This window comes from Nerophis ophidion, linkage group LG09 (assembly GCF_033978795.1).
Source record: "Nerophis ophidion isolate RoL-2023_Sa linkage group LG09, RoL_Noph_v1.0, whole genome shotgun sequence".
NCBI classification, from domain to species: domain Eukaryota; kingdom Metazoa; phylum Chordata; class Actinopteri; order Syngnathiformes; family Syngnathidae; genus Nerophis; species Nerophis ophidion.
The window spans coordinates 50,385,881-50,410,396 of NC_084619.1; the positions used below are offsets into that span (position 1 = coordinate 50,385,881).

Here is a 24,516-nt window from a genome sequence, read left to right on the forward strand (position 1 = left end):
TTCCACTACGGAGGAGCACTGGGCCCACTTAAATATTATATTATATTATATTATTATATTAACTGGTAGATCATGCAAAAGTGCAGATTCCAACCATTGAAATACTTTGTACAGTTGAAGACTTACGATCAGTAGAAAACATGACTGCACATCATAATGGCAGCTACACTTTACATCTTAAACATCTGAACAATATATTTTGGAATGTCCGGCGGGCCAGAGTGAAAAGCTTAACGGGCCGCATGTGGCTCCCGGGCCTTATTTTGCCCAATCATATCTGCTGTGCAGATTTACTTTAGAAAAGAAATTTATTTATTTTGTTGCCTTATTTGTATTTGTAAATAAATAAATAACGAATAAAACCCATTTTCTTTTAGGTAATGAAAAAAATGATTCTTATTGTTAGCCACAACTGTTGATATCAATGATTTTGTTTGTTGTTTTATTTTTAATTGGAGACCAAGGCGAATGTTTTGTTTTTCGGCTACAGCAGTTATCTGAAGACTGTATAGTAAAACTAAAATTAGGTGACTGGGGTCAAAGGTCACGACGTCGCTGCAGCATGCCAACAGATCTATTTCATATAGAAAACGGCTCATGGCTTCTTATGTACATAAAAGTAAATGTTTACAAGTGTAACTGAAACACATTAAAAACATCTGCTCGGCATCACACAGGAATCCTTTAGGCCTTTTTTTTACTGGCTTTCTTTTTGCTTTGGTGTGTTTTTTTTTTTTAACTCAGGTGTTTTTTTTTCCAACCACAGCGACATCCGCCTTGTTATGTGCCATCTGGGACACCTGTGCTGAAAAAAAAAAAACACGTATCCAGCGGTTGTCGGATGTCTACAGGACACCAAAACCCGATCTTTTTCTCCGACGACGAGTGCCTTTATTTGTGGCTTTTTTTCTTCAGTGCCGTCAAAAGTGATGGTTGTGGCAGAAAAACAAAATATCTCATTTGACGCCCACGAAATAGAGGAACACCTTAAACAGGCGTGTTGTTATCAATGCATGAGCCCAGCCTGAGGTAAAATTCCCCCGTGTGGTTGCATTTAAAGGCTGCTATTTTCGCTTTCACTTTCACTAGCTGGAATTGCATCTGCCAAAACATTTATTCCCTTTTCTGCTCCAAATTTTCTCTCGCTCCAGCTCTTTTGCAGTCTCCAATAAAAAGACATGTGCTGGAGGCCAGCTCTCGTCAAAATCTGCATCAAGTTTTTCTTTTTTTTTTCTTTTTTTGCGCATGTTGCTACCGGCCATCTCTGACAGAAGACATGCAAAACACTTGAGTGCTGCCATTGATTCATCTGGGACTTCATTACGGCGGCTGCTCAATTGATCGAGACTCTGCTATGTCGGTGCTGGGAATCGCGTCAGATTAGACCAAAGAAAAAGCTACGGTTGAATATTAGATAATAATAAACACTCCACTGAATTGACATGCATACTTCTAAAATGATTGTCATTATTATCACTAGGGACGATGTTTGATAAGAAATTATCGAGTTCGAGCCTATTATCGAATCCTGTTATCGAACCGATTCCTTATCGATTCACTTATCGAGTCCAGATAGGTTGTTGTACATGGAAGAAAAAAAAACAATATTTGGTTTAACAAAAGCTTACTTTTATTATATAAGAAAAAAATAAAATCTAATAAATATTGACTGTTACCCCCCTAAAAAACAAAATAAAAAAAATAAAAAAAATTGACTGTTGTTACCCAAAGTATATTAAGTGGTATTTTTCAGAAAAACAAATATATACAGTAACACAAAAGCAACCTGTCTCTGTGATCACTATAGGTGTATAAATAATAATATAGTGTTAAATAAAATCAGTCCCTTGGGCACAAAACTGAAAATAATACAGCTCTTCAAATAGTGCACTTCTGCTACTATTTTACATAACTGTTTTGTTGTGATGCTTTGACATTATTGCACTTCATTTCTTTATTGAAAGAAAATTCTATGAAGAGAAAAGTTGTTTGCAAATGTGGTTACAATGCTAAAATATGAAAAGTTAAAGCTAAAAAAAGAAATACACTTTATTGAGTTAACATTATTTCTTTATGAGCTAGGGAATATAACGACTACACTACCCAGCATGCAACGGGAGTGACGGGCATGCTCGGTAGCCCCGAAAAGTGTTGTTGCATGTCGTCACCCGGCAGTAAACGTCAAGAACTCAGCCAACACGCCTCGTCTGCATTATTTATAATTAGACTGACAACACATATACAGTGTGATTTTGCTTTGTTTACAAGGAAAGAAAAACAAAAGTTAAAAAAGGGGGATATGTTGTATATATATATATATATATATATATATATATATATATATATATATATGTATGTATATATGTATGTGCTGCGTTACTTTAAGAACGTTGCGACAGCTTCCGTAAAGGAGGTGCGTTGCTAGCCTGGTTGCTATGTTTCAGGTTGGTCGTAAAAGTGTTGGTCATGTGTTTGTACCATGCTCAAATCTCTCAGTAAAGTTATTCATTGGATTATGTCTTTTGTTTTGAACTTTATTCCACCTTGGAGCGCTTTTTCCCGTCCGTGGTTTTCCTGCTTTCGCTATCTGCGCCTAATGTCTGAGCTACGTGACGTCGTTTCTTGTGATGTCTCACGGAGCATTTCTGGTCGGGACGGCTTCGAATAAAGAACCAACTCTTTTTCTTTACTATAGTGGTCTCGATAACGGGTACCGGTTATCAAAAAGGGGTTCGAGTCCGAGGACTCGGTTCTTTTCTTATCGAACAACCGGGAAAACCGGTTTCAAGTATCATCCCTAATTATTACCCACAACCAACAGTTGAAGCTTATAGCTTGCACTACTGTGTGAAAAGTCAGATAGCAGAAGTCAATATGAGTTTGAAAAAAAAATTAATGTTTGTTTCAGCCAAGATGAAAAACGGAGAACTTGCTTTTGTCAAAAAACAAAAACAAAGAGATTTTCCAAAAACTTGTCAAATGGAATCTCCGCATATTGGAGAAGCTAACAGAATCAGAATCAGAAGTACTTCAATAATCCTGGAGGGGACCCATGCTTTTATTACGAGTTGTTTAGATTATCATAACACTCTTCTTTGTGCCATCCATCCATCCATCTTCTTCAGCTTATCTGAGGTCAGGTCGCGGGGGCAGCAGCCTAAGCAGGGAAGACCAGACTTCCCTCTCCCCAGCCACTTCGTCCAGCTCTTCCCGGGGGATCCCGAGGCGTTCCCTGGCCAACCGGGACACATAGTCTTCCCAATGTGTCCTGGGTCTTCCTCGTGGCCTCCTACCGATTGAACGTGCCCTAAACACCTCCCTAGGGAGGCGCTCGGTTGGCATCCTGACCAGATGCCTGAACCACCTCATCTGGCTCCTCTCAATGTAGAGGAGCAGCAGCTTTACTCTGAGTTCCTCCCGGATGACAGGGAGGGCCTCACCAGCCGGCGGAGGAAACTCATTTCGGCCGCTTGTACCCGCGATCTTGTGCTTTCGTTCATAACCCAAAGCTCATGACCATAGGTGAGGATGGGAACGGAGATCGACCGGTAAAATGAGAGATTTGCTTTCCGGCTCAGCTCCTTCTTCACCACAACGAATCGATACAGCGTCCGCATTACTGAAGACGCCGCACCGATCCGCCTGTCGATCTCACAATCTACTCTATTCTCACTCATGAACAAGACTCCGAAGTACTTGAACTCCTCCACTTGGGGCAGGGTCTCCTCCCCAACCCAGAGATGGCACTCCACCCTCTTCCGGGTGAGAACCATGAACTCGGACTTGGAGGTGCTGATTCTCATCCCAGTCGCTTCACACTCGGCTGCGAATCGATCCAGTGAGACCTGAATATCCTGGCCAGATGTAGCCATCAGGACCACTTCATCTGCAAAAAGGAGAGACCTAATCCTACAGACACCAAACCGGATACCCTCAACGCCTTGACTGCGGCTAGAAATTCTGTCCATAAAAGTTATGAACAGAATCGGTGACGAAGGGCAGGCTTGGCGGAGTCCAACCCTAACTGGAAACGGTTACGACTTACTGCCGGCAATGCGACCAAGCTCTGACACTGATTGTAGAGGGAGCGGACCGCCACAGACAGTCCGATTCCCCATACTCTCTAAGCACTCCCCACAGGACTTCACGGGGTACACCTTCTCCAAGTCCACAAAGCACATGTAGACTGGTTGGACAAACTCCCGTGCACCCTCAAGGACCCTGCCGAGAGCATAGATCAGGTCCACAGTTCCACGTCCAGTATGAAAACCACACTGTTTCTCCTGAATCGGGGGGTCAACTATCCAGCGTAGCCTCCTCTCCAGTACACCTGAAAAAACCTTACCGGGAAGGCTGAGGAGTGTGATCCCACGATAGTTGGCACACAGATTGTCGGATTAACCATTGCAAAAATAAAAAGATGCCATGTGACTTTGCAGCAACTTTTGACATTCAAAAATAACTTAAAATGCTCTCTGGTTCAACATATTACACTTTTTTCTGACAGTAGATCAAAGTTCATAAAAATGAAAGTAAGGACGTCATCATTGAGCTTTGAGTGTGCAGTCAGTGTTCCTATTTAGGGGTTTTCCAAAGTGGGGCCCGGGGGCCATTTTTTTATCGGCCCTCGACACAATCTACAGAAAAAATAAACACATCCAAATTTAGAACGTCACACCAAACAAAAAATTAAAAAAAAAAAAATACTGAATTAAATACTTTCAAAAATTAAAAGTCCAAAACAAAATGGCCAATGACCTGTTCGTGTTACTGTATATGGTTTTGATTGATTGAGTGAGACTTTTATTAGTAGATTGCACAGTACAGTACATATTCCGAACAATTGACCACTAAATGGTAAAACCCGAATAAGTTATTCAACTTGTTTGATAAGTCGGGGTCCACGTTAATCAAATTCATGGTCTTTAATCATTTCCGTTCCTTCTGTCATGACGACATTTTTTGCAAGCTATAGTCAAGTTTTGAATGTGCGAGGGCCGTCAAAAAAGTTTAAGTTCAGTAAAGAACAATAAAAAAGGTAGATTACACCAATATGCTTACCAACAACACAAAATGAAAATTTTCATTTTTTTCTCAGATAATTTAGCATATAATGATTGACCTCCACTTTTAATGTCTTTAATGAATATTTTTTCATCAAACTTTCCTATTTCATTAATATGATATTACTAATAATATAAATGACACTAATTGTGTGTGTGTGTACATGTATATATATATATATATATATATATATATATATATGCATGATAAATATAACATTTTCTCTGATTTTGATCTTTTATTTATTTATTATAAATACATTTTATTGACCACATTTTTCAGATAAGTTTTTGGCTCATATTGACACACGCTTCGGTCTCAAAATAACAATTTTACTAATGAAATGTATATATATATATATATACAAACGTTTGAATAAATAAATAAATATATATATATATATATATGATGACATTTCTTGCAAGATATGGTAAATCTTTGAATGTGCGAGGGTCCTCAAAAAGGTTTTAGTTGGCAGAATAATACTATTAGTAAAGAACAATAAGAAATCAAATTAGATTATTACCCTATTTTGCTAGTGAATATGTGCATTTTTTATTCAAATAGTTTATCAAATATTGAATGACCTCCACTTGTTAAATCTTTAATGTAAAAATGTTATTAAACTGTCTTATTTCATCAATATCATATTCCATCCATCCATCCATTCCTACCGCTTGTCTCTCAGCTGCATTCGGGCAGAAACTGGGGTATACCCTAGACAAGTCGCCACCCCATAATAATAATAATAATAATAATAATATAATGACACTAAATATTATTAGCTAGTATATATATATATATATATATATATATATATATATATATATATATTTGAATATATATATGTATATGTGTGGATATATATATGTGTATATATATATATATATATATATATATATATATATATATACATATATATATATATATATATGTATATATATATATATATATATATATATATATATAATATGCATGATAAAATGTTACATTTTCTCTGACTTTGATCTTTTATTTACTTATTATAAATACATCTTATTGACCCCATTTTTCCTAATTGCTTTTGGCTAATTTTGACACACCCTTCGGTCTCAAAATAACAATTTTACTAATGAAATTAAGAGACTACATTTGCCTTAATATATATATATTAAGGCAAGTGTATTAAATACACGTAATAATACATCAAGTGTTATTAATATATTATTATATATTAATAACACTTTATTAATATTAATCATATATATTAATACATATGATTAATACATATTAATCATATCAATAATATTAATGTACATATTACATATATATATATATATATATATATATATATATATATATATATATACTAGCTAATAATATTTTGTGTCATTATATTATCATTATTATTATGAGGTGTGTGTATATATTAATATATATGTATATATATATACACAAAGGCATTTCCTTTGATCTCTTTTTCTGTCCATCATGTCATGTCAAGGAGGACAAAAACCACTGTTGCATAATACAAATTGCCATTGGGAGGACTGTGCAGCGACCCTCTGTGGACACAATGAGTACTACATCAATAAATGGTAATGCATTGACGTTAACTGTAGGTTCATATACGTTTGATTGGAAAAAAAAGTGTGCAAGGACATCACGCCCATAACTGGTCATAGAAATGGGCAAATATAGATTAATAATGTATATTATTGTTATTATCTAATATTAGTCTGCGGTTGTCTTTTTAAGAGGGCTTTGATTGGGCAATGTGTGCATTAAGCTATCTATATTTATCTTCTTTAACGCACACGTAGTCTATAATGTTTCAAATATAAAACAGGGTTTTTATTTCCCGGAGAAAAGAAAGGGGAAAAAACATGACGGTTCCCCAATTGGCTTTTGAGGAAGCATTTGATGGGCCTATTAACTTTCATGTAACATTGTTTCTCGCAGGCATGCACCGCCAGTGCGTGTGTGTGTGTGCGTGTGTGAGTGTGTGTTTGTGCCTGCGCGCGCATGTGTGTGTCATTACTGTGAGAAATGTGCTTTCATAGTCAACCTCTTTTACACAGGTCTTGGAAGACACATATACTAGCTGATGCACAAAAACGCACCGTATCGACCCGGGAGACACTTTTTGTGCCGGGTAAACGAAACAAACCGATAACTCGTGCTCCTAAAACCCATAATTTATCCATTTGTGTGGATAAATCCGCGCTATATTATTATTTAAGTGCGATATCATGCCTATATAGGCTATAGCGTCAATAACGACGCTCCAAATCGGTCCTAATTCACAAAACCCCTTCAAGTAACACTAGAATATATCTCGCATCCACCGTAGCGTGATTTAACCAATAAAATATTAATTTTAAACGATGTTTTGTGTGCGCACAGACGCTATGCCGCGCACCATGTTTTGTGTACCTTCCAGGACCTGCGGCAGCCCATTGAAGGCAGCAAGTTTGGAGAGCGTGTTGACTTGAATCGATTCATAACGTCGAGATGGAGCCGAACTCACTCAAGGTAACGTTGGCGCATCCTCCTATTTCTCTTTCCACGCTCTTATACCTCGAAACAATTTTTGAATACAAAAAAAAACAACAAAAAACTTTATGCTATTCTCGTGGCGTTTAGCGTTATTTCTCTTGAATTGTGTGCGATTCCCGCAGTCTTTGAGCGCCTATAAATAGCGACATTGTTGCAGGGAAAACCAACACGATAAAAACTTGACATTCGCTGTGTGCTCGTCCAACCGATTAAAAAAAAAAAAAAATTAAGGACGCGTTTATCTGATTCCCCTCTCCCGTTTCCTCCACAGTGGGTGGGCTCGTCTTGCGGCTTACACGGACCATACATCTTCTATAAAGCCTTCAGATTCACCCGGCACTCCAAGGCGCGGATTTTGTCGCTGGGAGACTTTGTGCTGGTGCGCTGCAAGCCGGAGGAGCCTGTTTGCATCGCCGAGCTGCAGCTTCTCTGGGAGGAAAGGACGAGCAAGCAACTTTTATCCAGCTCCAAACTTTATTTCCTACCGGAGGACACTCCCCAGGGACGGACTGGATCCCACGGAGAGGTAGGGCATATCCATCCAACTGAATATGTATACAGTATTTCCTTGAATTGCCGCCCAGGCGCTAATTAATTTAAAACCTATTCCCACTCCTGCGCTTACCAAAGGCATGCGGTAAAAGTAAGCATGCAATAATTATTTTAAAACCTCTTTTCTCACTCCGGCACTTACCAAAGGCATGCAGTAACATTTTTTAGTGTGATGTAAGTTTGGACCTTAAACCCTACTGAATAGCTCTTAATCTTCTACCCTTTATGCAATTTCAAATTACCGGTATTGAAATCAGCCTCATTTATTTTGAAAATGATGACAGGGGAAGTGTCACTGGTGACGTCACGAGTTCGACCAGGCGGTAATACTAAGCATGCGCTAATTATTTTAAAACCTCTTCTCTCACTCCGGCACTTACCAAAGATATGCAGTAAAAATTTGAGTCTGATGTAAGCTTGGACCTTAAACCCTACTGAATAGCTCTTAATCTTCCCTTTATGCAATTTCAAATTACCGATATTGAAATCAGCCTCCTTTATTTTGAAAATGATGACAGGGGAAGTGTCACTCGTGACTTCACGAGTTCGACCAGGCGGTAATACTAAGCATGCGCTAATTATTTTAAAACCTCTTCTCTCACTCCGGCACTTACCAAAGGCATGCAGTAAAAATTTGACTGTGATGAAAGCATGGACCTTAAATCCTACTAAATAGCTCTTAATCTTCTTACGTTTATGCAATTTCAAATTACCGTTATTGAAATCAGCCTCATTTATTTTGAAAATGATGACAGGGGAAGTGTCACTGGTGACGTCACGAGTTCCACCAGGCGGTAATACTAAGCATGCGCTAATTATTTTAAAACCTCTTCTCTCACTCCGGCACTTACCAAAGGCATGCAGTAAAAATGTGAGTGTGATGTAAGCTTGGACCTCAAATTCTACTGATTAGCTCTTAATCTTCTTCCCTTTATGCAATTTCAAATTACCGATATTGAAATCAGCCTCATTTATTTTGAAAATGATGACAGGGGAAGTGTCACTGGTGACGTCACGAGTTCCACCAGGCGGTAATACTAAGCATGCGCTAATTAATTTAAAACCTCTTCTCTCACTCCGGCACTTACCAAAGGCATGGAGTAAAAATTTGAGTGTGATGTAAGCTTGGACCTCAAATTCTACTGATTAGCTCTTAATCTTCTTCCCTTTATGCAATTTCAAATTACCGATATTGAAATCAGCCTCCTTTATTTTGAAAATGATGACAGGGGAAGTGTCACTCGTGATGTCACGAGTTCGACCAGGCGGTAATACTAAGCATGCGCTAATTATTTTAAAACCTCTTCTCTCACTCCGGCACTTACCAAAGGCATGCAGTAACATTTTTTAGTGTGATGTAAGCTTGGACCCTAATCCCTACTGAATAGCTCTTAATCTTCCCTTTATGCAATTTCAAATTACCGGTATTGAAATCAGCCTCCTTTATTTTGAAAATGATGACAGGGGAAGTACTAAGCCTGCGCTAATTATTTTGCGAAGCAAGTTTGACCCGGCAATTCAAGGAAATACGGTATATATAATTTTTTGGGGGGGGTTATTTATTTTTTATTTTAGTTGAGATTTTCCCTCTACTTTATTGTCCATGCATGCATACATACCCCCCCCCCCCCCCCTCCCTTTGCAACTCCTCCCATCCCCTCTTCCATCCCAATCCCTGGCATATTTAGTGCATTCATTAGTTGTGTGCACATTGTGTTGTTTTATCGCCATATTGCGCTGCACTTGTCCCGTTGCACGGGTGACATATTGTGCTATTGTTTACCATGTTGTGCATTGCTGTGATTAATAATCTGTTCTACGTTTGATCACCACACACACGCACAAAAAAAACAGATTCTCTTGTCTTGTTTATGTGGCAGCAGAGCACAAAGAAAGCTTGTGTTTGTGCTGGAGTCTTCCGCTCAAGGTTTACTTACATTCTTTCCTCTTGAGTAATAAGAGCGCCTATCACGTTTCCCTTTCATGAGAAACATGGCTATTTATGGCCCTGCAGCTTACACAAGCTATCATCTTTGTCGCTCAAATGACTATTATGAGCCGGGTGTCATCTCCAGGAGACCCTCGAGCCCCCTTCCATCCCTTCCCCGTCCCCGCTCAATGGGAAGAACATGCCTTATTGGCCCTTTAACACGCTATTTAGTAATCACTTAAAGGCAGGCTTGTGCAACATCATAGCCCCGCCCCCTTTTCCTCCCATAGGAAATCGTGCAAATAGAATTAATCTGTTCCAGGGTCAAACTGTTGCCACATTTATTACCTGCACTTAAAAAAAATATACAGCGAGGCAAAAAAGTATTTAGTCAGCCACCGATTGTGCAAGTTCTCCCACTTAAAATGATGACAGAGGTCTGTAATTTTCATCATAGGTACACTTCAACTGTGAGAGACAGAATGTGAAAAAACCCCCCACAAATTCACATTGTAGGAATTTTAAAGAATGTATTTGTAAATTATGGTGGAAAATAAGTATTTGGTCAACCATTCAAAGCTCTCACTGATGGAAGGAGGTTTTGGCTCAAAATCTCACGATACATGGCCCCATTCATTCTTTCCTTAACACGGATCAATCGTCCTGTCCCCTTAGCAGAAAAACAGTCCCAAAGCATGATGTTTCCACCCCTATGCTTCACAGTAGGTATGGTGTTCTTTGGATGCAACTTAGTATTCTTCTTCCTCCAAATACGACGAGTTAAGTTTATACCAAAAAGTTCTATTTTGGTTTCATCTGAAAACATGACATTCTCCCAATCTTCTGCTGTATCATCCATGTATCCATTTTGGTATAAACTCAACTCGTCGTGTTTGGAGGAAGAAGAATACTAAGTTGCATCCAAAGAACACCATACCTACTGTGAAGCATGGGCGCGGGAACATCACGCTTTGGGGCTGTTTTTCTGCTAAGGGGACAGGACGATTGATCCGTGTTAAGGAAAGAATGAATGGGGCCATGTATCGTGAGATTTTGAGCCAAAACCTCCTTCCATCAGTGAGAGCTTCGAATGGTTGACCAAATACTTATTTTCCACCATAGTTTACAACTAAATTCTTTAAAATTCCTACAATGTGAATTCCTGTTTTTTTTTTTCACATTCTGTCTCTCACAGTTGAAGTGTACCTATGATGAAAATTAGAGACCTCTGTCATCATTTTTAAGTGGGAGAACATGCACAATCGGTGGCTGACTAAATACTTTTTTGCCCCACTGTATATATATTAATTTGACAGGAAAATCCTAATACAGGTACTGAGAAAACAGACACCCCCCCAAAAAAATAAAATGAAATAAATAATTACAAAAAATTATAAAAGTAAAATAAAAACACTCCTTTCGACCCCTCGTCCTACATTTCAGTCACTGTGGCTCGCGATGTAGTGCCTTCCTCTTCACCACAAGCGGATAGACAATCACACAAACTGACTAAAAGAAAAAAAGTAACAACGAAAATACAAATCACAAACATACAGAGAAGTGTCACTGATTAACAACGACAACAACAAAAAAGAGTTGAAGTCAATGGAAAGGTTCATTGTCAACAGTGAGTGTCACATTTATCCTACAGTGTCTTTAATTTAGCTTGGTAACTAATTACCTGCACTTTTAACATTTATTTATTGACCTGGGTTTAGCGCCTGATGCTTTCCAAATGTCTTGCGAGAGAAAGAGTCACAATGTCACAAAATATAATAAATTGCGTACTCTGTTACGCTGTTAAGTACTCACGGGGGAAATAATCATAATTAAAAAAAAGAGTTGTAATATTATGAGGAAAAAGTTGTGATATTCTTAGAAGATATGTGTAATATAAAAGACAATAATAATAACACATTTTATAATATGCAAGCGTAATCTCTAAATTTCAGCAATAAAAATCTTTAGAGACCGAAGCGTGTGTGAATATGAAGCATTAAATAAACAGAAAAAATGTGGTCGATAAAATGCATTTATTATAAATAAATAAACGATCAAAGTCAAAGAAATTGTAATATATTATCATGCAACTAAAATTAATCTGTTCCAGAGTCAAGTGAAAAGCATTTATTATGAATGAATAAAGATCAAAGTCAGACAAAATGCAATATTTTAACATGCAACTAAAATTAATCTGTTTCAGAGTCAAACTGTTGCCACAGGAACACATTTATTTCCTATTGAAGGGGGGAAAAAATCATCCTAAATTTTTTTTTATTATTATGAGCCAAAAGTTGTAAAGGTTTAAGAACATGTTTGAAATATATAATATTAATATGCAATAATAACATGTTATATAATCTGATATTGTAATATCTAATTTCATTAGTAGAATTATTATTTTGAGACCAAAGCATGTGTCAATATGAGTCAAATAATAAACAGACAAATGTGATCAACATTTTTTATATATGTATATATTTATATATATTAAAGATCAAAGTCAAAGAAACACATTTCCTAATGACAGGGAAATAAATAATTTGAAAAAATGTCCTTTTATTATCAGCAAAACATAAATTTTTGAGACGATGTACATGCGGGTGTATATATATATATATTGTATATGAAAATTTTATATATATATATATATATATATATATATATATATATATATATATATATATATATATATATATATATATAAAATATTCATGTGTAGCCTTTTAATTTCATTAGTAAATTCATTATTTTGCGATCGCAGTGTGTGTGCACATGGGGCAAAAAGATAATCAAAAATGGTGTCAATAAAATGTATTTAATATAAATAAATATAACATGAAAGTAAAACTTTTATTTCCTAATGAATGGAAAAAAAACATCCCTAAAAAAGTTGTATTATAATGAGCAAAAATGTGTAGGTTTTTGAGAATATATTTGTAATATATTATAATAATATAAAATAATGAATATATATAATATATTATGCAAGTGGCCCTGCAATGAGGTGGCGACTTGTTCAGGGTGTAGATTGCCTTCCGTCCGATTGTAGCTGAGATAGGCACCAGCGCCCCCCGCGACCCCAAAGGGAATAAGCGGTAAAAAATGGATGGATGGATGGATATTATGCAAGTGTAAGCTCTTAAAATTATTATTTTGAGACTGAAGCGCGTGAGTATGAGAAAAAAAATAAACAAAAAAATGTGGTCAATAAAATGCATTTATTACAAACAAATAAAAAGATCAAAGTCAGAGAAAATGCAATATTTATCATGCAAATCAAATGAATCTGTTTCAGGGTCAAACTTTTTCCACAGTAACACATTTATTGACATTAGTTTTAACACCCAATGCTTTCTAAATGTCTTAAAAGAGAAAGTCACAATGCCACTAAATGATAAATAACATACTCGCTGTTAATCCTAATGATGGGGAAAACAATCATTATTTAAAAAGTTGTATTATTGTAAGCAAACAGTTGTAACATTTTTAGACAATATTTCTAATATATAATAATAATAACAATAATAATAATGATACATAACATAATATGCAAGTGTAAATTCCTAATTTCATGAGTAAAAGTAGATTTTATATAGAAGGTGTAAAAACAAGGCAAAAAATAAACAGAAAAAACGGCTCAATTAAATGCATTTATTAGAATTTAATTTCTGAGATTCAGGTTGTATTTATTAGAAAAAAAATAGACTTTTTGAGATCAAAGTCGTAATTTAGGAGTAAATGTTCATCCTTCCATCCATTTACTACCGCTTGTCCCTTTCGGGGCCGTTGGGGAGCAGGAGCCATTCTCAACTGCACACCCTGGACAAGTCGCTACCTCATCGCAGGGCCAACACTGATAGACAGACAACATTCACACTCACATTCACACACTAGGGTCAATTTAGTGTTGCCAATCAACCTATCAATATTCCATAATGCAAAGAGAATTAATCTGTTCAAGTGTCAAACTGTTGCAGCAGTAACACATTTATTACCTGCACTTTTAACATTTCACCTGTACAACTGTCTTACGGCTGTAAAACCTGACTGGGAAAAGTCGTAACACTCTGAGCAAAACGTTGTAATATTCTGAGAATATGTTCGTGATATCACTTAAAATAGTTGATATGTGCAAGAATAATGTGGTTATTTTATGAGATTTTAAAAAATATTTCAAGAATGCACCTAGGTGAATATGATGAAAAATGTGTAACATTACCCCCAAAATGCGGCATATTAGATACAGTGATGATACATCCATTTATGAGCCTAATGTAGTAAAATTGTAAGGAAAATTGTGAACTCTACCAGATCAAAGCGAAACTCCATTAATTACTATTTTATTATAAATTATAAGGGGAAAAGTTTTAATATTGTGAACAAGTCTAAACATTGTGAGAATTTGAAGTATGTGTATATATATGTATATAAGTAATTGTATGTATATAAATATATATGTGTATATATGTAAATACAGTATATATGCATATACATATATGTGTGTATATATGTATTTGAGTGTATAAGTATGTCTGATATGCCTGTGTGTATATATATGTAAATATACGTGTATATTTGTGTGATATATATATATATATATATATATATATATCCATCCATCCATCCATCATCTTCCGCTTATCCGAGGTCGGGTCGCGGGGGCAACAGCCTAAGCAGGGAAACCCAGACTTCCCTCTCCCCAGCCACTTCGTCTAGCTCTTCCCGGGGGATCCCGAGGCGTTCCCAGGCCAGCCGGGAGACATAGTCTTCCCAACGTGTCCTGGGTCTTCCCCGTGGCCTCCTACCGGTTGGACGTGCCCTAAACACCTCCCTAGGGAGGCGTTCGGGTGGCATCCTGACCAGATGCCCGAACCACCTCATCTGGCTCCTCTCGATGTGGAGGAGCAGCGGCTTTACTTTGAGTTCCTCCCGGATGGCAGAGCTTCTCACCCTATCTCTAAGGGAGAGCCCCGCCACACGGCGGAGGAAACTCATTTCGGCCGCTTGTACCCGTGATCTTATCCTTTCGGTCATGACCCAAAGCTCATGACCATAGGTGAGGATGGGAACGTAGATCGACCGGTAAATTGAGAGCTTTGCCTTCTGGCTCAGCTCCTTCTTCACCACAACGGATCGGTACAACGTCCGCATTACTGAAGACGCCGCACCGATCCGCCTGTCGATCTCACGATCCACTCTTCCCTCACTCGTGAACAAGACTCCTAGGTACTTGAACTCCTCCACTTGGGGCAGGGTCTCCTCCCCAACCCGGAGATGGCACTCCACCATTTTCCGGGCGAGAACCATGGACTCGGATTTGGAGGTGCTGATTCTCATTCCGGTCGCTTCACACTCGGCTGCGAACCGATCCAGCGAGAGCTGAAGATCCCGGTCAGATGAAGCCATCAGGACCACATCATCTGCAAAAAGCAGAGACCTAATCCTGCGGTTACCAAACCGGAACCCCTCAACGCCTTGACTGCGCCTAGAAATTCTGTCCATAAAAGTTATGAACAGAATCGGTGACAAAGGACAGCCTTGGCGGAGTCCAACCCTCACTGGGAATGTGTTCGACTTACTGCCGGCAATGCGAACCAAGCTCTGGCACTGATCGTACAGGGAACGGACCGCCACAATAAGACAGTCCGATACCCCATACTCTCTGAGCACTCCCCACAGGACTTCCCGAGGGACACGGTCGAATGCCTTCTCCAAGTCCACAAAGCACATGTAGACTGGTTGGGCAAACTCCCATGCACCCTCAAGAACCCTGCCGAGAGTATAGAGCTGGTCCACAGTTCCACGACCAGGACGAAAACCACACTGTTCCTCCTGAATCCGAGGTTCGACTATCCGACGTAGCCTCCTCTCCAGTACACCTGAATAAACCTTACCGGGAAGGCTGAGGAGTGTGATCCCACGATAGTTGGAACACACCCTCCGGTCCCCCTTCTTAAAGAGAGGAACCACCACCCCGGTCTGCCAATCCAGAGGTACCGCCCCCGATGTCCACGCGATGCTGCAAAGTCTTGTCAACCAAGACAGCCCCACAGCATCCAGAGCCTTAAGGAACTCCGGGCGGATCTCGTCCACCCCTGGGGCCTTGCCACCGAGGAGCTTTTTAACTACCTCAGCGACCTCAGCCCCAGAAATAGGAGAGTCCACCACAGATTCCCCAGGCACTGCTTCCTCATAGGAAGACGTGTTGGTGGGATTGAGGAGGTCTTCGAAGTATTCCTTCCACCTATCCACAACATCCGCAGTCGAGGTCAGCAGAACACCATCCACACCATACACGGTGTTGATAGTGCACTGCTTCCCCTTCCTGAGGCGGCGGACGGTGGTCCAGAATCGCTTCGAAGCCGTCCGGAAGTCGTTTTCCATGGCTTCCCCGAACTCTTCCCATGTCCGAGTTTTTGCCTCCGCGACCGCTGAAGCTGCACACCGCTTGGCCTGTCGGTACCTGTCCACTGCCTCCGGAGTCCTATGAGCCAAAAGGACCCGATAGGACTCCTTCTTCAGCTTGACGGCATCCCTCACCGCTGGTGTCCACCAAGGGGTTTTAGGATTGCCGCCCCGACAGGCACCAACTACCTTGCGGCCACAGCTCCGATCTGCCGCCTCGACAATAGAGGTGCGGAACATGGTCCACTCGGACTCAATGTCCAGCACCTCCCTCGTGACATGTTCAAAGTTCTTCCGGAGGTGGGAATTGAAACTTTGTCTGACAGGGGACTCTGCCAGACGTTCCCAGCAGACCCTCACAATGCGTTTGGGCCTCCCAGGTCTGTCCGGCATCCTCCCCCACCATCGCAGCCAACTCACCACCAGGTGGTGATCGGTAGAAAGCTCCGCCCCTCTCTTCACCCGAGTGTCCAAAACATGAGGCCGCAAATCCGATGACACAACTACAAAGTCGATCATGGAACTGCGGCCTAGGGTATCCTGGTGCCAAGTGCACATATGGACACCCTTATGTTTGAACATGGTGTTTGTTATCGACAAACTGTGACGAGCACAAAAGTCCAATAACAAAACACCACTCGGGTTCAGATCCGGGCGGCCATTCTTCCCAATCACGCCTCTCCAGGTTTCACTGTCGTTGCCAACGTGAGCGTTGAAGTCTCCCAGTAGGACAAGGGAATCACCCGGGGGAGCACTTTCCAGTACTCCCTCGAGTGTTCCCAAAAAGGGTGGGTACTCTGAACTGCTGTTTGGTGCATAAGCACAAACAACAGTCAGGACCCGTCCCCCCACCCGAAGGCGGAGGGAGGCTACCCTTTCGTCCACCGGGTTGAACTCCAACGTACAGGCTTTGAGCCGGGGGGAAACAAGAATTGCCACCCCAGCCCGTCGCCTCTCACTGCCGGCAACGCCAGAGTGGAAGAGGGTCCAATCCCTCTCGAGAGAAGTGGTTCCAGAGACCTTGCTGTGCGTCGAAGTGAGTCCAACTATGTCCAGCCGGAATTTCTCGACTTCGCGCACTAGCTCAGGCTCCTTCCCCCCCAGTGACGTGACGTTCCACGTCCCAAGAGCTAGCTTCTGTAGCCGAGGATCGGACCGCCAAGTGCCCTGCCTTCGGCTGTCGCCCAGCTCACAATGCACCCGACCTCTATGGCCCCTGCTATGGGTGGTGAGCCCATTGGAGGGGTGACCCACGTTGCCTCTTCGGGCTGTGCCCGGCCGGGCCCCATGGGAACAGGCCCGGCCACCAGGCGCTCGCCATCGTGCCCCACCTCCGGGCCTGGCTCCAGAGGGGGGCCCCGGTGACCCGCGTCCGGGCGAGGGAAATCTGGGTCCATGGTTTTTCATCTTCATAAAGGTCTATATATATATATATATATATATATATATATATATATATATATGTGTGTGGGTGAGTGTATGTATGTATATATATGTATATAGAGTATATATGTATGTATATATGTAAATATATAAGTGTGTGTGTGTATATATGTATTTATATATATATATTTATATGTATATACAGTATATATGTACATAGGGCTGGGCGATATTGGCTTTTATTAATATCGCAATATTTTTATGCCATAATGCGATACACGATATATATATCTCAATATTTTTCCTTAGCCTTGAATGAACACTTGATACATATAATCACAGCAGTATGATGCTTCTATGTGTCTACATTAAAACATTCTTCTTCATACTGCATTAATATATGCTACTTTTAAACTTTCATGTAGAGAGGGAAATTACAACTAAGTCAATTGACCACAATTGTATTTATTCAATAGTCTTCATTCTCTCACAGGTGACTTTTTAAATGAAAGAACAAATGAATAGTGTTGCTACCTTTTTGTAGCAACACTTCTTCTGCATACTTTGCATATTGCTGTTGTCTGCTGAATATCTTCCCACTTGAAGCCAAACCACCGCCAGCTGATGGATCCCCTGCTCTTTATTTTGGGCATTTATTTTTCTTCGTCCATTTGTGATCAGTTTCGCATCTTCTCTCTCTTGTATTGTCACAAGTTCCGCTCCGCTCGACCTGCCTCAGCTAACAATAGCCATGCTGCTACCTCTCTGCTCGGCGAGAGCGTATGACGCTACATGCGTGACAGTACGTGACGTATATAAGAAGGTGGGCTTGTTTTATGTCTCTATGAAAAGGAGAGACGAGAAGGAGTGAGAAACGCCTGTAATATGCCCGCAGCTAAAAGCAACTGTGTGAGAACATATAATCGAATATTACGATATAGTCATTTTCTATATCGCACAGAGACAAACTTGCGATATATCGCCCAGTTCTATATGTATGTATATATGTAAATATATATGCATATACATATGTGTGTGTGAGTGTATATATATGTCTGATATGTGTGTATGTATATGTGTCTATGTATATAAATATACGTGTATACATGTGTGTCAGTGTATATATGTATGTATATACATATATGAATTAGAAAGTAACATTATATAATAGAGATGCGCGGTTTGCGGTCACAACCGCGGAGTCCGCGGATAAACCGCGGGTCGGATGGGTGACAAGACAAAAAAATAGATTTTAAATAGATTCGGGCGGGTGGCGGTTGAACCAATTCGGAAATATGTATTGTAATAATCCCAGGAATGTAGGCTCATAAAACTTCCTTGTTTGCCTTGTCTTTATTGCACAGGATGTAATACAACCACACAACAGCTCTCATGTCTCTAACGCTTTTACCGGCACAACTCGAACTCTCACTTCCTGTTGACAACGTCACTTCCCTATCTCTCCCAGAAGTCCCGCCCCCCAGCCAAAGTCATTGGCTAACACCCCGTAGCCAGCCGCTACATTATACATAGTTAAATGTTATGTTGAAGAGGTTCATTAGGCCTACTGACATGTATTTATAAATGGTTGATTTATACAGGCTAGTAGGTAAAGTGTTGTACCTGACAACTCTTGATGGTACAATCCATATAACACAGACAACGTCACGCTAACATCACGTGACACCTCTGATGAAGGCTGCAGAAGCAAGGTAGCCCAAACTTGTCAGGTATAACACTTTACCTTACTATCCTATAGAAATCAACCATTTATAAATAGTTACATGTTGTTACCCACATACGAAAAACGAGCAGCACTCTTTGAAACAGTGTGTGGGCATACTTTTATTTTGAAGTGTCTCTTTTGGTCTGTCGACGGATGTAAGGAAGCTACTTCCGAGTGTGGCCAACGAGGTATTTGTCATTTGTTGGTATTTTACTTGGTAAAATGTTTGATCCACATGCTGTGCATGTTATTATTTTTACGTTTGTAACATGCTTTATTTATTACAGTTTTCACTATGAATTTGAAGGGAAAGTAAGCCTTCAAATGAATCAGTTCAAGAAAGCCATTGTGTCTGTGCTATTTGGAGGGAGTTACACTTTCTAACCTCACTAATGGTTTGCATCGTCTATATTAGATATATAACAACGGGCGGGTGGCGGGTGGGTGTGGCTTTGATGAAATGTTGGTTCGGGTGGGTGGCGGGTGGATGACGACTTTAGTGATGTGGTTGCGGATGATATAATTGCCTATCCTCGCATCTCTATTGTATAACAAAAGTTGAAATAAAACAAGTTTGAAGTTTTCATTTATGAGAAAATGTTGTACTATTAAAATACAATTACAAAACATAAAAAATATGAAGTAATATCATGAGGACAGGTTAGTAAGTATAAAAGAGTAGAGGGAGGTTTTTGGATGTGACAGGGAGGTGATTCTCTTCACATAAAGACACAACATGAATACTTTTGCCTATTGTTGCTGTATTGTGATGCAGGGTTTCCCACACATTCATTTATTTGTGGCGGCCCGACACGAAATAATTATGGCCACCACAAATAAAAGAATAATTAAAAAAAAAAAATGTTTCCGGCTTTTGACTCGTTTGACCGCTCATAAAAGAAATGGGACTCTGTCTGTGAATGGAGCTTGTATTTACATATGATATAAATATGTAAATATCATATAAATATGTATATAATATGTACATAAAGTGTTGTAATTTTATTCCAACGCCGCGTTCTTCTTGGTCATCGCCGTCGCTGCCCCCCCACGCTGTCCGACCACACCACCACAAATAGATGCCTGACCTGTGGGAAACACTGTGATGTCATAATAACTTAATGTTTCTGGCTCTATGGTTATCATCACACTTTCCCCTCTTACATTCCTTCCTGTCTCGGTCTGCAAAATCTCTTTTTTATATCTCTGCTCTGTCAAGCAAATACATTCTCTTTGGGCGCATTCAAAGCCCAAACAATATCATCCTCTTAGTGAAATTGATGACGGGGCAAAAAAAAAAAAAAAAAAAAAAAAAAAAAAAGAGGAAGAAAATCATATTGGGCAAAAAAAGCAATTTCCTCCACTCCGTCTTTTTCGTTTGCTTGAATTATGCAGCTGCTTGCATCACATGGCACTTACTTTGAAGACTTGCTTGGGAGCTCGGCAGTCCCCTGTGCTGGACTGTACTTTACTGTACTGTACTGTACTGCACTGTACTGTACTTTTTGTGCTGCATGAGGAGCATTTACAGATACAACATATAATGATAACAACAAATATTCGAGGTAGGGGGCGATACAAGGTTATAAAGTGTGTCCTTGTGTGGAAATACGCAAACACCTCAGTAGGAATTACAGTTTTAGCCTCAGCGGTGGGCAGGCGTTTGTTTATGAAGCTCCGCCCCCTCCTGCCCATTAGTCACATTCTCTGCAGACTGGCTCATGAGAGCAGATTAATGGCCGCCGAGTCATTGGGAACTGTAAATCTGTAACCCGTCTCAGAGCGAGCGCTTCAGATTAGCCCAGTGACCCCCAACCAGCCAAAACATACTGATATGAACTTTGCATCTCCCAGGAAGTGCGCTTACTCCTCGCCAGCGCCTTTTAACCAAGCCCTGGCGCTTATTTCAGACACAAATTCTTGTATTAGCGCGTGCAAAAATGAAATATGTCAATGTATAATTCTTACACGGCATGAAATCAGCCTTCTATTAACGCAGATTTCCAGAATGGGATTACTGGCGTCCTATGATGTCACATCCTGCTTTTCCCTCTTTTGTCTCTCCCGCCTCGTGTTTTGGCGTGTTCTTTGCCGTGCTGTGCACCGACAAGAGGCGCCAACCCGTGACCTACTGTGCTTGTTTTTGCGTCTGTCGTGGGGGGGGGGGGGGGGGGGGGGGGTGGGGGGGGGGGCAGAGGTCAATTCCTTTTAAAGGCAGCCAGTGTAAAATCCGGCTGGCTGGGAAATAATGATTCACTCAAGCAAATGTGGTGTCAGCTACAAAGGATTATGGGGTCAACGTTATGAGAGGGCGCTCACAATGGGAATAAAGTCCTCATCCGGTGAGAAAATATTGTAATATTACAAGAAAAAAATTGTAATGTTAAAAAATATAACTGGCTTCATTATTGGAGAAAAGTTGGAAAACCATTGTGGGAATAAAGTAATTTGTTATGAGAAAACCTATTCTGTATTCCATATCATGAGAATCCCACACAAATGTGGGAATAATGTTGTAATATTATGAGAAATATATTTAGAAATTGCAACAATAACACACAAAATAGAAAAAATATGAGAATAAAGTTATAAATGTATAAGAAAACATGAAAATCACATAATTGAATCACATAACATGGGAATTTTTTTTAAATATTATTGGAAAACATTTACCAAAAAATTGTAAAATAAAAACAATTATTGTTGTGGTTATGATTGTATTATTTGAAAAAATATGTAAGAAAATGTATTAATATGGGAATCAGGTATTACTCAAGCATCAATATGTGTGAGTAATGTCGTAAATCTATACATAAAAAAACAACATGTTAATATTACGTGAATAACGTATTATTGAATTATAATTATGTGGGAATACAGTAGTAATATTACAAGAACATAGGTGTAATATGAGGAAATTGTTGTAATTTTATAACAAACTAATTATTGGAATATCTAAAAAAAAAATGTTGGGTTTATTATCGGAAAAAAGGTTAATATATATGATAATAAAACCACAAATTTTTGAGAAAACATAATAATATAACGAGAATCACATATTGAATTGTTGGAATAAAGTCGTAATATTGTGAGAAAATACTTGTACTATTATGACAAAATAGTTCAGATTTTATAACAAAGACATTTGAATATTTAAAAAAAATGTTGGTTGTATAGTTGGTAAAAAGTTTAATATTTTGAGAATAAAGTCAGAAATTTGTGGGAAAACACAATATTATAACAAATATGACAAAGAAACAAGGAAATTAGAATATTAAAAAAAATGAAATAAAGTTTTTTTTGTAAATATTATGAGAATAAAGCCACACGTTTATGAGAAGACATAATAATATAACGAGAATCACATATCATTGAATCACATAAATAATAAAGTCGTAATATTGTGAGAAAATAATAGGAAATAAATTGTAATATTAAAAAAACATATTTTGGTTGTATTGTTAAAAAAAAATGTAATGTGGGAATGAAGCCATGCTTTTATTAAAACAATATTTAATATCACGAGAATCACATATTATATCATAATTATGTTAGAATAACATCACAATTTTTTGAAAAAATAGTGGTAATATTATAAGAAAGAAATGTTTATATTCAAAAAGAATAATTATTGTTTTTTTTTCTTGTTAAAAAATAATAAATTAGCATTTTGACATCATGAGAAGGAAGATGCAGTATTGTTGGAAAAAAGAAAAAGAGTAATTATATTGCAAGAAAAAAATCAGAAATGTTGTAATATTATCTGAAAAAGTTATTATAAATGCGAGAGCAATTGTAAATGGTGAATGGAAAATATTTAAAAAGTCATAATTTTTTAGGATAAATATGTACGAATTTGTAAAAATAACGTGACATTAGAAGAAAAAAGTAGTTATGATGCAAGAACATCCCGATTGTATGATAATAATCTTTAAACATGTGAACTAATACAATAGTTAAGTTATTTTTAACATATTAAAAGCAGTAACTGAAAATATTGAAATATTTTGTAGAATATTATAACATGTTGAAACATTATTTTTGGAGACTAAAGTTGACGTTTATGAGACAATGCTGTGACAGTACAAGGCAGGGGTCGGCAAACCAAAACGTTGAAAGAGCAATATTAAACTAAAAATACAAAAAAGTAAACTGTCTGGAGCTGCAAAAAATTAAATGCTGTACATAAGTCTTATAATTAAGGTGGCATATGATGTATGTGTTTATATTAGTTATATTAGCCTACTATCAAAATGACTATGTGTTGCAGGCTAAAGTAAATCTTCATTTAACAGAAATGTTGAAATGTAATATTTATTCTACACATTTTTACAACATTACAGACCATTAGTAAAATGTAAGATTCTCAGAGGGTGAGATAACTCCTGTAAATTACTGGCTTTTAATGGCCAAAGGTCATAGATGTGTGTGTCCAAGATAAAGGAAACAGCAGGCTGTCTTCTTCTAATGTATTCATTACAATCTTTGGCAAGCTAGGTAATGTTTGCTGTGGTCTGGAACAACATGGCATGCCAACAACTATGAGAAATGCAGCCAATATTACATACAGATAATGTGTCATGAGACATGCAAAACTAAATTATAAACAAAGAGAATACAAGTAAAGGATATTAAATGACCTCAAAAATACCTACAAATGAGGCATATTGATGCAATATGTACATACGGCTAGCCTAAATAGCATGTTAGCATTGATTATCTTGCAGTCATGCACTGACCAAATATGCCTGATTAGCACTCCAACAATAACATCAATTACATCAACAAAACTCACCGTTGTGCATCCATGCACAGCATAAAACGTTTGTTGGACAAAATGAGACAAAGAGGGAGTAGAAGATTTTACATGTAAACAAACTGTTGCGTCACAGTCCACACTATTAAATAAGTACTC

The 24,516-nt window shown here is 38.6% G+C and overlaps 1 protein-coding gene across 1 annotated transcript in view; it reads left to right on the plus strand.

The window, feature by feature from the left end:
• The first annotated feature begins 7,514 nt into the window (after window positions 1–7,514).
• LOC133559425 (AT-rich interactive domain-containing protein 5B-like) overlaps window positions 7,515–24,516 on the plus strand; it is a 305,977-nt gene continuing 288,975 nt past the window's right edge. Inside the window, exons 1-2 of the mRNA XM_061911167.1 lie at window positions 7,515–7,578; window positions 7,874–8,128. Of these exons, the coding sequence (XP_061767151.1) occupies window positions 7,558–7,578; window positions 7,874–8,128 (276 nt within the window). The 5' untranslated portion in view covers window positions 7,515–7,557. The remainder of the gene's footprint in view (window positions 7,579–7,873; window positions 8,129–24,516) is intronic.